The sequence below is a fragment of the Canis lupus genome, chromosome 5 (genome assembly GCF_003254725.2).
Source record: "Canis lupus dingo isolate Sandy chromosome 5, ASM325472v2, whole genome shotgun sequence".
In the NCBI taxonomy this organism is placed as follows: domain Eukaryota; kingdom Metazoa; phylum Chordata; class Mammalia; order Carnivora; family Canidae; genus Canis; species Canis lupus.
In genome coordinates this window covers 40,373,547-40,387,367 of record NC_064247.1, presented here as the reverse complement: position 1 = coordinate 40,387,367, position 13,821 = coordinate 40,373,547, and the positions used below count along the sequence as shown (strand labels likewise).

The 13,821-nt window shown below is 36.3% G+C and overlaps 1 protein-coding gene across 4 annotated transcripts in view; it reads right to left on the bottom strand.

Annotated features, from left to right (window-relative positions):
• The window catches only part of AKAP10 (A-kinase anchoring protein 10), an 85,620-nt gene that overhangs the window by 61,829 nt on the left and 9,970 nt on the right, over positions 1-13,821 (bottom strand). For all 4 annotated transcript variants that reach the window (XM_025428240.3, XM_049109494.1, XM_049109495.1 and 1 more), the window contains 2 exons: positions 7,107-7,154; positions 1,365-1,547 (listed from right to left, as the gene is read on the bottom strand). In XM_025428240.3, the coding sequence (XP_025284025.1) occupies positions 1,365-1,547; positions 7,107-7,154 (231 nt within the window). The remainder of the gene's footprint in view (positions 1-1,364; positions 1,548-7,106; positions 7,155-13,821) is intronic.

Genomic DNA, 13,821 nt, shown 5'->3' with positions numbered 1-13,821 from the left:
TAAGCTGCTATGGACATTGGTGTGTAGGTTTTGTGTGAATGTAAGTTCCCATTTCTCTGGGATAAACGCCTAAGAGCACAAATGCAGGGTCATACGGTAACTGCATGTTTACCTTTATAAGAAACTGCCAAACTGTTTTCCAGAGTGGCTGTACCATTTCACATTCCCACCAGCAACATATAAGTAATCCAGTAAAACTTACAATTTTACGTTGTGACCAATATAAATGCTGTTGGCATCGTGTGGCTCAGTGTGACCCATAAACACTTTGACACCTTCAAATATATACAAATGTTAAGCAAAGATGTCAGGGACTAATTTTATTAGACATCAATTTGTTCATTTTTTTCCAATTTATGGTATCAAGATATGCAATTTTTATAAGTGCAGAACTCTAGGTAACAAAAAATCAGAAAATATCAATCTTCTGCCTATCTTTTCTGGGGTGGGTTGGGGGGGGAAGTTATTTTAACATAATAAGGATAATACTACAAACACTGCTTTGTGACCTTTTTTCACTTTAACCTTAGATACTCTCTATGTCATCTTCAGACTTTTAAACAGCTACCCCCCAAAAATAAATAAATAAATAAACAAACAAACAGCTACCCAGTATTCCAGATGCAGGTATACCATAGTTTGACCATTTCTCCATTAGTAGATATTTACATGTCATTCCTCATTTTTTTGCTTTCACAAACACTGCAATAAACAGCTTTACACATACTTGTATATACAGCTTTTCACATACATGTGAATATATCAAAAGCTCGATCTTCTATTTTATATTTTGTAAATACTTCCAAACTGCCTTCCAAAAAATCTTCATGAATTTATAGTTCCACTAAATAGAAGTGGCCATTTCTCTTCATCTCTGTTAATATTCATTATTATCAAACTTTAAATATCTGCTGAAGCACTAGGGAGAACATTAACTCACTATTGAGATCTGCATTTCCCTGAGTATGAGTGAAATGAGGCATCTTTTTCATATAATTAGTGGTCAAATGTATTTCTTCTTTTGGAAATAGGCCGTTTTTCCACTGAGAAAGTTTTCTATTTTATGCTTATGGAAACACAATAGAGTATCATTCATCATACTTATAGCTATTATTTTTTAAATTTTATTTATTTTTTAAAGTAGGCTCCATGCTCAAAGTGGGGATCAAACTCACAACCCTCAGGTCAAGAATCACATGTTCTACTGACTCAGCCAGCCAGGGCCCCCCATAGCTGTTATTTTAAACATATTTTTTTCCAAGCCCATTCCAATTATATAGTTCTAGTATCCTCCAGCAAGAGTTTCACACAGTACACTCAAATCCTTCTCCCCACTGGAAGTTAGCAAAAAGTGAGTTACTTACCCAGGTCACCAAAATGAGCAGCCTCCATGTGGCTTGGCTGCTTCTTAAGTGTCGCTGTCCTGCTACTTGAAAAGGAGTCCATGTTGGCAGAAATGGCATTGATTGCAACATGACTTGGTCCTGCTGCCTCCAGCAAGGCATGATTTTTAGTGCTTTTTTGTGGGGAATGTACAGATATTGAAGCTGAAATTTAAAAAAAAAAGTTAAAAATTAAACACAATTTGATAGGCTGAAACTGTCTCATACATAAAAGGGCTTTAAGAGAACTTTAAAAAATAAAGTTTGTGGGATCCCTGGGTGGCGCAGCGGTTTGGCGCCTGCCTTTGGCCCAGGGCACGATCCTGGAGACCCGGGATCGAATCCCATGTCGGGCTCCCGGTGCATGGAGCCTGCTTCTCCCTCGGCCTATGTCTCTGCCCCTCTCTCTCTCTCTCTCTGTGTGTGACTATCATAAATAAATAAAAATTTTAAAAAAAAATAAATAAATAAAGTTTGTAACCTCTCTTAAGTATACACACTCAACAAAAAATAGGGGAAAGGTAAATTAATCAAGGAGCAGAAAATTGGAAAGAAATGCCCTATTGTTTATAATTCTCAAAAATACTGTGCCAAAAATGGAACTTAAAAACAGAGATGCTTCTCTGAGAGCTTCTACTGATGACAGAAAGTACTCAAGCCCAAAAACATTCTGATATATGGACCCCTTTCAATTCCTTAATCCTTTTTTGTCCAAGGAACAAAACAAAGAACTGAAGAATGGGGCAAAGATGAGAAAAACACTCTTCAGAATACTAATTTTACTTTTTAACTGGGTAAAAAATTTCTCTAATGAAAATCATTTATGATCAAAGTTCAAGCTGCTTAAAGATAAAGCCCACTTAAAAAACTCACAAATCAAATTTTTTTTAGTAGTCTGAAGAAATATTCTATGGACATCAGAATAAAGAGGTTACCCATTTTTTAGGATATAAGCAACTCAATATTACAATACTGTCAAAATAGTCCTGGACCTTGTTGCTACAGCTGGATCAACACTCTATCTATCTTATTTATTCCACACAAATATTAATGATTCTTCCTAAAGGTTTTTAAGAAGTTTTGGTCTAGTACATTGCTGTAGCAAGAAGGATAAAAATGATATAGGTCACCCTCAAGATAAATAACTCAGATAATTTAAATTGTAGCTACTAGCACCATTTATTATTACACTGCCAACAGATCAGGGCTCTCAATCTCAGCAAACAGTTCCCAGACACAGAATCTGAGTAATAACAAGTCATATTTCTTATGAAGAATACATAATTCAAATTATACTCAAGATGTTTTTATAAATTTAAGCAGGTAAGAATATGACTATCGTCTGTTTGCCAGGTATCTCTATTTACCATTCAACGAGAGGTGGGAGAATTATCTAACAGAGTTGTCTTCTAGAGATTTCTTTTTTTATTTTAGAAAGTTTTGTTTACTTATTTTCATGATAAACTGAAGAAAGGAAAATCATTTTAGCAAGTTTGTAAATAATAATAGCGAGTTTTGTATAGACAACAAGCAACAAATAACATTCTATAAGAAAGATAAAACTTTCTAATTATTTCCTAATTAGATAAGTATGATACAAAATGCTATTAATTTATTTGTGCAAGGCTTTATTTCTCCTCTTTTTTAACTTCTCTGTTAGAAGGATTAACTTATTTTAGATGTTGCTTCCAGATAGTCTATCTTCCTTTGGTCTCCATGGTACTACTTGCTCCTTAATTTCCTTTTCTATCTGTGCCTCCCTCTTAAGCCCTTAGAACAGTTTTTCTTTCTTTCTTTTTTTTTTTTAAGATTTTATTTATTTATTCATGAGAGACACACACAGAAAGAGAGAGAGAGGCAGAGACATAGGCAGAGGGAGAAGCAAGCTCCATGCAGGAGGCCTGACGTGGGACTCGATCCCTGGGTCTCCAGGATCAGGCCCTGGGCTGAAGGCGGCACTAGACCGCTAAGCCACCCGGGCTGCCCTAGAACAGTTTTTCAATGCCCACTATGTCAGAGATGGTCTCCTTCCATGACTCCTCTTCCTGAGGTTCTCTGTTCTTTTATTCTTTCTGCTACAAACATTTATTCTAAAACCCTTAGTTATTTAGAGCCATCTTTTTTGAACGTATTTTTTAAACCTGTGAATGTTCCTTTTTTTCCCCAAATAAACTTAAGTGAGACGCTGACACATCTGTAAGGTAGGTAAGAGTCTAGATAAAATGGGTACCTAAAATCTAAATAGATAAAGGAGATTTTTAAAAAAGTTATTAGTAACTCTAGCTGATTCAAAGGGAGCCTCTTTCACACCCTGGACCTGGACCTCTCTGGAAACAGCTCCTAGGGTAAATAAACCTCGAGGCACCCCAGTGGAGAACCTCCAACTTGTATCTGAGACCTGTTACTTTGATCTGGGCTTTGGTCCTGTATCTTTAATTACTTACTGCTAGCTATTCTCACTTTGATTTTACCATATCAAGACCAATTTATCCCAATACCAAACTTACACCATCTTCTTCCAAACTAATGCTCCTTCCCTGTCTCTGTTCAATCTGCTGGTCTCCAAAGCTCAATATCTTGGACACATTCTTTTCCACTTTACATGTTCACCTGCCATGATCTGTTGATTTTTCCTTAAAGGTATTTAAAAATCAACTTACCTGGTTATTATCAACACCACACCCTTACTACAGGCCTTTCTGTATTATAGCAAAGAAATTTTTTTTTAAAGTTTTTTTTTTTTTTAATTTTTATTTATTTATGATAGTCACACAGAGAGAGAGAGAGAGGCAGAGACATAGGCAGAGGGAGAAGCAGGCTCCATGCACCGGGAGCCCGACGTGGGATTCGATCCCGGGTCTCCAGGATTGCGCCCTGGGCCAAAGGCAGGCGCTAAACCGCTGCGCCACCCAGGGATCCCAGCAAAGAAATTTCTAGGGTCTCCATCCTATAGAACTCTTCCAGACTCACCTTTCAGAAATACCCTATGTAAAGCATCAACATCCTGTTCAAAAGCCTACAGGGTCCCTATTTTCTCTGTCTCGACTCTGTTCTGGTCTTTAAGGCCCTCATAACTGGATATCAATCTTCTGTAAAAATATCCCTTTACTCAATCTACAAGTCTCTTTGCCCAGTGTATACTCAAAGAAATAAGAAGCTGAGCTGTTAGGAGAAAAAGAGAAAGAACTGTTTCTTTTATTCAAATCCTTCTTACTGTTCAACTTTTATAAAGATTAAGTTTTATTTCTACAAAATCTTCCCTATACTTCAGAAAATATCTGCTGATCTCAACTTCCTCTGAACTCCTCCCAATACTTCATTTAACTAAGTCAGCATATTGAGGGCTTCTTCTGCTATGACTAGAAAACAAGAGCTACCAATGCAGTATCTCCCACACCAGGCATTACACTGGTTGTTTGATATACATTTTTGGGGGTACACTGTTTCGTTATCTGTCATAACAGTTTTACAAGACCAGTATTTTCCTCATTTTGGAGATGTAGATACAGACAAAAGTTAATTACTTTGCTAAAAGTCAATGAGATAGTAAAGAGTTGTTTCACAGGCAGAATTTCAACTCTGGTCTGCCAGACTCTAGAAAATCATTCCTTTACCTTTGGTTGGAAACTCGAACTCTAGAATTACTGTGTGGATAAAATCATATATGTAAATGTCTCTAAGTACCTCCTACCCAACATGCCGAAATTGAACATACAATTTCCCAACTTGGTTCTCCACCATTCACACTGTTATGGAAGCCAGAAAAGTAGGTGTTAATCTGAAACCTCCCTGTCTCTTACACCTCATCTTTAATTAATAACAAAGTTCTATCTGTTTTAGCTCTAAACTGATCAATCCAGATCTCTTTATTTTCAATCACTACAGGTCTAGCCCATGCCATCTATGGAATCCCTTGACTAATGTTCTTCCCTTTACCAATGTGTAAGTTCAATGCATACAGGATCCAATTCTTTTTTTTTTTTTGTCTAGCTGCAGTTTGTGCTTAATGCCTAAAACACATGTTCAAGAAATGGTTATTAGTATGTTAGTGTATTTGCTGCTATTCTACATCTAAGTCCTAATCAGACTGAAAACTTCTTGAGGGCTTGTTTCCTATACTGCTTCTATATAGCCCTAAAGTAAAGCACAGATTATGTACTGTCACAGAGTAGGAACATGGTACAGACTTAGGAGTTAGGCAGGCCAATCCTCTCACTCCACAAATGAAGAATCTGAAGGTTACATGACTTTTCAAGGTCACACGGTTACTAGCAGAGTTTAGAGTAGAAGACCTGAGCAATCTAAAGTGCCTGAGACATCAAATCCTTTCCTTCTACATTCAGATCTAGTCTTTATACATGCTGCTTGCTAAGGGCTTAAAGTCTTTATCAAAGCCAATCAAATTTTGCCTAAGGAGGGCAGTATGAACCAACATGGAATCCAAATGGTTTCATATTACCAGAAGTAAGCAGAAAATAAGACTGTAAGGCACCCTAGCTCTTCCCTAATGTTACAAAACCCTTAAGTTATAATTAGTCTCTCTGTAGCAAACTGAGCATATATGGCTAATACTCAATGCCAGCCACACAACATACAAACATTTGAAAGAAAAATCTAAGTAGCAATCTACAGATGTCATGTAAATAAAATTTATTTACATGAAATTTACATGTAATGGCTATATAAATAATTCCCATTATAATTTTCCATTCCAATCTTTGTAACTGACATAATGAAATCAGTCAAAACTACAGTAGAGATTACTACCTAAAAAGCATGCTTGAAGCTATAAATAAAGACAATATATTGATTATAATAAAGTACTCTAAGTAAATTTTAAATTAAGATCACTAACCCAAAGTAACAGAGAAGTAAAAACTGTAATCATCTATACTTCTGGATAAACAACAGAAAACCAAGCCTTGTAATGTGGCAGTTCTTTCACTCCAGAACTGTCAGCTCAGTTCAGAGTTCTTTTCACTTTTTGTTTTTAAATATTTATTTATTTATTTATTTGAGAGAGAGAGAGAGAGAGCGAGAGCACGCATGCTGGGGGGAGGGAGAATGTGTGAGGCAGACTCCGCACAGAGCCTGACTCAGAGCTCTATCTCACAATCCTGAGATCACGACCTGTGCCAAAACCAAGAGTTGGAGGTTCAACCCACCTCAGAGTCCCTCATTTTTTGTTTTTTAAAATAAAGTCAAGTATAAACCATAAGAGACTCTCAACTATAGGAAACAAACTGAAGGTTGCTGGAGGGGAGTTAGGTGGCGGGATGGGGTAACCAAGTGATGGGCCTGGAGGCAGGCACCTGATCTAATGAGTTATGAGCACTGGGTGTTATAAACAACTCATGAATCACTAAACTCTACCTCTGAAACTAATAATATACTCTATGTTAATTAATTGATTTTAAATTTAAAAAAATAATAAAACGAAATAAAGTCAACTCATCAATTTTAGGGAACAATCAAACGTGATTAATAGGAGGATATTGGTTTACTGTATCACTAGGACAGCCAACAAGTACTTAGTAAAAGCCTATCATATGCAAGGTGCTGAAGAATATATAGTTTGACGAGGAAGTAAGTCACGATCATAAATAATTATAAAAGAAGGCAGAGATGACTAATGGTAAAAGACGAGGGAAGATAACAGGATTAAATAGTCTATAAATGCAAAGCACATCGTTTTTTAATACAATGGAATGCTACTGAACTCACCTTTAATTGACTTGACATCTGAGGTCTTCTCTTGTTCTTTGCCTTTCACTGGAAGATAAAAGAGCATCATGACCAACTCCTACAGTCAAAAAGAGCCCCTCTATATGATGTAAAAATTAGACAAGCTTTATTCTAACAGAGGAGTATTCAAAGTTGTACAACAATGGGATAATTGACTTGAAGGGGGACAGGGCAAGACAGTTGTCGGGTGAAGTTTCTCTAAGGAAGTGACCTTTGAACGTGGTTCAGTCAAGAGCACTGAACAATGTATTCTGACACTGGTTCAAATTCTCGCTTGCCACTTATACAGCCATGTGATCGTGGACAAGTTACTTTACTTCTCTGGGTCTCAATTTCTTTGATTTATAAAGTTAGAGGAGAGTGATAACACCTACCTTAAAAGGTTGTGAGTAAAAAAATAAATAGTTGTAAAGGGCTTAGAAGAGTAACAGACACACGGTTAATTTAGGATGTTAACTAATATTATTAATATATGCCCACTACTAGATGCATCCTGAAGAAAGAGTTCTTTGGTTATGTATCCTCCTATCTTACTTCTTGTGTATTCCTCTCGTAGCATCAAATACAAACATTCTAAACTTATACTCTAAATATTTAATACTCAAGGCTTAACAATTTCTTTTAAAAAGTTATAGTCTCAGGGATCCCTGGGTGGCTCAGCAGTTTAGCGCCTGCCTTTGGCCCAGGGTACGATCCTGGAGTCCAGGGATTGAGTCCCACATCAGGCTCCCGGCATGGAGCCTGCTTCTCCCTCCTCCTGTGTCTCTGCCTCTCTCTCTCTATGTCTATCATAAATAAACAAACAAATAAATAAATAAATCTTAAAAAAAAAAAGTTATAGTCTCTTCTCCATTATACAAAACAGTAGAAATTCTACTGCAAACATGCTAATAATATAATATCCAAAAAAGGAAGGTACATGGCAGCTTAAGCAAAGCGTGAACTTACAGGATCTGACAAAAGATTATTTTTAACTTTTCTCACTTTTCTTGTATTTTTTCAACATTATTTTTTTTTAACCCTACCATGAGAAGCTATCAAAATAAGAAATCCCAAAATGTGACCATCTCCCTACTTCGTGTTCTTAAACTTTCAACACTGAAAAGCAGTAGCAGGAAATAACTAGCTCCGAGAGTATCTGATAAATTAATCCATCAATAAATATTTTAGTGTCTCGTATGTGCTAGACACTCTCCTGGCTCAGAAAAGAGCAGTCCCGCCTTCAAGAAGTCTACATACAAGACTGTGGAGACATACATGGACAAAAACAAAACAAGATCATTTCAAGTATTGATCACTGCTGTTGGGAAGAAAATAAGGAAATGTGGTAGAAGTGATTGGGCTGTAGCCCTCACTACAGCATCTGCTAACTGACTACATCTCCCACGTGAAACACGAACTTGTCTTGACTTCCAAGGCACTCCACCCCCCCTGGTTTTCTGGCTGTTCCTTCTCAGTTTATCCCCTGGCCAACTTCTCCTTTGCCCACTGGGAGTTTCTCAGAGAAAGGGTTTGAGCACCTTTTCTTTTCACTATGTACACATGGATTTCCTGGCTGAACTTACCCATTCTGAACACAGGATAAGATGTGAATCCTAAATTTCTATTCCTAGTCTAAATACTTTTTGACCTTAAATTCATTTAACCATCTACCCATTTGTCTATAAATACACTGGTCCAAAATAGAACGTACCATCTCTTCCCAAACCTGGTATACCTCACTTTTCATTTTCTCTCATGAATGACACTCCCACCCCAGTTTCTCAGGCGAAAAATCTCAGTCATTCTTAACATGTCTCTGCCTTACCTCCCACACCCAACCGCTTCTAAAACCAACTGGTTCAATCACTAAAACATACCTCTACAGTTCCACTTTTGTCACCCTCAATACATTCTCATCAATCAGATCTAGTTAATATTTCAAACAGAAAAGTACACAATCCAACTTCACTAAATATTAGTATTTTGCCTTACTTCTCTTTTCTCTCTTTATATAGTTAAATGGTCCTGTCCCATTGCTCCTCTTCCCTTTGCATAGATAAATACTGCCCTAAATTGGATGTGTTTAGTGCCACGTAGGTTTTTAAACCATTACTACATGAGTGTAAAACATGAGATTATTCCGCACACCTTTAAAAATTACATGAATGGTATTCTACAATTCTGAAATTTGTATTCATCCCATAATTTGATTTATCTATACTGATACAGTTCTAATACATTCCTGTAGTCTAGTGCATTCATTTTAGCTGCTTAATTCCTAAAATACACCTTTATTTACTCATTTTCCTGTTAAAGAACCTGTTAGGTTTTATTTCCTAGTTTTCACTATCACAAACAATGATGTGATCAACATTCTAGTACATATCTTCCTATGTACATATGTGAGACTTTCTCTAGGATAAAACACTATAAATGGAACTGTTAGGGAACCAATGATGGACATTTTTAATGAAAGTGGCTATTTAATGAATACTTTTCAATACCAATGGTATTGATGGTGTTTTTAATTCATTTCCTTGATTTCCTTTGAGGGAGATATCCTTTCATATTTACCAGATATTTAGGTTTCCTCTTTTATGGGCTGCCTATTCAATTCCTTTGTCCCTTATTTATAGAAATTCCATACATATTCTGGATACTAATTCTTTGTGTTCTAAATATCTTATGTGTATTTTATTGTTTGGAAGCTTTAAATTTTAATGTGCTTTAATGTAGCCAAATTTACGGATTGTATTTTCCTATGTTTTATTGTTTAGCCCTAGATAAGATTTTTTTCCTCTGTACTTTCTTCCATATGATTTCAAGTTTTGCTTTTTAAAATTCTGGGCTCTTACCTACCTGAAATTTATTTCTCTTTATCAGATTCCAGGAAACTACAGCCTATGAGTCAAATCAAGCCCATCTCTAGTTTGTTTGGTTTTGTTTTGTTTTGTTTTTTGTTTTGTTTTTACAAATAAGGTTTAGTTTAGCACAGCCATATCCATTTGTTAACATACTATCCAGGGCTACAAGGACACCATCTAGTCTTTTATAGAAAGTTTGCTGACCCCTGATGTATATGATCAGAGGTAGAAAATCCTAATTCTTTTTTTGCCAGAGGGACAACAAGCATCATTTACTGATTAGTCCAACCCTTCCCAACTGAACAGGAACACTTTATATACCAACTTTCCATACATACATGGGTCTGTTTCTGAGTATTTAGTTCTACTGTCTTAATTACGTAATCATATAATCAGCCTTTGGCAGGGCCGAGCCCTCTACTTCATTCTCTTTTGAAACTATCCACTCTATTAATTATAAGGTCAATTTTGTCCTGATCCTAAAACCCTCATGGGAATTTTTAAAGTAGCACTGACTTAATGATTGATTTGGGAGACAGTTCACATCTTTCCAATACTGAGTCTTTTTATCCATGAACATAGTTTACCTCTCCATTTATTTGAGTCTCCTTTCATGTCAAATCAGGTTTTGTAAACTCCATAAAGATTTTAATCTTTTATTTTTACTGGCATACAGCGGTACAACTGAGTTTTAAATACTTAGATATAAACACACATTTTTAAAACCCACCCGAGTTCTTTTATGATTTCTAATAGTATGTGTGTAGACTTTCTTCAGTTTTTTATATATGCAATCATGTTATCTGGGGCTAATGAATGATTCCTTTGTTCCCATTCCCTCTCAAAACTTAAATGTCTCCTTTTTGTTTGTTGTATGTGCTATTGTGAAGACTATCTTAGCTTTCTTTTTGTCCTACATCCCTGCTGTATTTTCCCATCTTTTTGCTTTTAACCTTCTCATGATCCTTTTTATATCTGAACAGTATACAGGAGGAATCTAGTCTTTTCACTGTCTGGGGCAGCCCATTTCTGTTTATTGTGATTACTATTCTTGATGTCTAAAGATCATTCTGAAAACTTTCACTATAATTAAGAATTTGTTGATTTCCCTTGGTTATTCTGTGTATTTTGCTTTATGTATTTTGAGACTGATATTAGGTGCAAAGCAGTTCAGAGTTTTATATTCCTACTACCCTGTTCATTTTATCAAAACGTAGTGTACATTTTTAGCTCTGATGTCTCATGCTTTAAAGTACGTCATCTGCCACACAGCTTTCTTCTGGTTGACATTTGTCTGCTATATCCTTCCATCCAGTTATGTTCAATTTCTCTGTGTCTTAACGTTTGTGTTCTCAGTAGTTTATGGCTGGATTTTGTCTTATTATTCAGCCTTTTTATCTTTTAGCTCTTTAGTCTTTTGCTAGAATTTAGTCTATTTACATTTATCATGACTATTGATCTATTTAGGTTTATTTCAGCCACCTTATTTTGTACTGCTGACTATGCTTTTTCTTGTTTCTATATTTCTTTTTATTATGAAACTTCTAAAACAGAATACTAAATTTTAATTTAAGTAACACTCAGGTTTATCATATTTTAACATTATGCTATATTTGCTTCTGAAAAATTTTCAAAAGAAATAAAACATGCATGTGTAATTGCGGTCTCTCTCTGATCTTGTTCCCTCCTTCCTAGGGAAATAATTTCATAAATTGAATATTTATTATATCCCCCACATTTTTACTCTTTAATATATTTGTGGATCTATAAACAAAATATAGCACTGATCGAAGGTTTTTAAACTTTATACAACTGGTCCTACCAATTGCCATTCCCAATAGCAGTGGACCCTAACCAAATCTTAGTACAGTCAGTCTTTAATCCCATCCTCAGGACTTTTCAAGAACTTTACTCCCAGGAGTAACACCCCTCTCTCCTGTATCATTTTATCCTTCTCTACCATCATCACTATCAGCATACAAACACATTCTAGTATCTTTTATCTTTTTAAAAAAATCCCTTAACCAAATTGCCCCTTTTAGTTCCTTTGCACTTCAGTTTCTTGAAAAAGGTGTTTTTAGTTTTACTCTTGCTACTTTCCACACTTTACATTCTCCCTTCAACCCATTCCACTGATACTACTCAATTACTTCCACATTATCAAACTGAGTAGTCATTTCTATCTTGATCTTGCAAGTGACACATTCACTACAATACTCCCTTCTTTTTGAAATGTTATCTTCTCTTAGCTCCCATGTAATTGCACTCCTATATAATTGGCATCTTATTTTTTATTCTTCTTTGCCAATGGCTCATGTTCCTCGTTTTAAATTTTTAAAAACATTAAAAGATGTTATTATTCATCTGAGAGAAACAAAGAGAGCACAGCAGGGGGAGAGGCAGAAGCAAACCTCACCCACTCCACTGAGCCAGGAGCCCAAGACGCTCAATCCCAGTACCTGGAGATCAATGACCTGAGCAGAAGGCAGATGCTCAACTATCTGAACCACTCAGGTGCCCTCAATTTAACTTCTAAAAGCTGGTTTAATACCAGAGCTCTCACCTAAGCTCCCTTCTGGTCTATAGTATGGCAGGAAATGCTACCTGGCCACCAAACTCATTCTCCTCTTCCTAGCAAGACAGCTGTAGCCTAGTAGCTAGTTACTAGCTGGCTATTTACATTTCCCAGGAGCTTTCGCAGTTATCTATGACCATGTGATTAACTTCCCACCAACAGAATGTGAATAGAAATTATTATGTGCCACTTCCTGGCCAAAGATTCTCTTTCCTCCTTACCATGTGTCAGAGGACTGAGGATAGACAGAAAGGGCTATGACCCAGCTTTGATAAAACAGATCAGACCCTAAGGGAAAGAAGTTTAACAAGATGGGAGGAAAATGATCACAGAATGACTGTGAAGCAAAGACCTCTAATGAACTTGGATGGTTACACTCAAGAGAATAATTTAAAAGTCTATCTTGTTTGAGCCATTACACTTCAGTGTATCTTTGTTATATAGTAACTTAGCCTTTCAATTAATTCACACATTATATGTATTCTCTAGGTGATCTCATCTAGTCCCATGTCGTTAATCATTTATGCAAAATATTTCTAAACCCAGAACCAGATCTCACGTTCTGACCTCTTTTCAGAACTACAGAATCCAACTGCCTCTTTGACATATCCACATAGATGTCTGTTATCATAAACTCACAACTGTCAAAAGACAATTCCTGATTCTTCCTGCCTCAAGTTCTAAGCCCAAAGTTTTCCCAGTTTTTCTTCACTCCAATCACTTACTCAAGTCATGCCATCTCTATCTCCAAAACATATCCATTCCCAGTAAGTTCTTCGGGTCCCTTAAACACACCCAGCTATTCCTGCCTCAGGGTATTTGTACTTCCGGTTCTCTCTGGCTAAAATGCAGTTCCTTTGATCTTTTGTGAGGCTGGCTCCCTCTCTTCATTCAAATGCCATCTTCTCAGACCAGCCTTCCCTTATTATCTGAACACAAATGGTCACCCTGGATCTACTCTCACATAGGTTTAAATTCTCTGCACAGCACTTTTTACTAGTGGATATTTTATTCATTTATTCAGTAAATATTCATTAAATTCCTAACTATACCAAGGCACTGACCCAGACTTGGGGATACAGCTGCAAACAAAATCAACTTGCATCTTAATAAAATACATAGTAAAGTAGATGGTGATAAATCCTGTAGAGAAAATAGGGCAAGATAGAGGAGTGCAGGGGCTGGGGACTGGAATGTTAAAAGTAGGATGGACAGAGAAAGCCTCACCAAAGATGTCAAATGATCAAAAACCTGAAGGAGATGAGAGAATGAA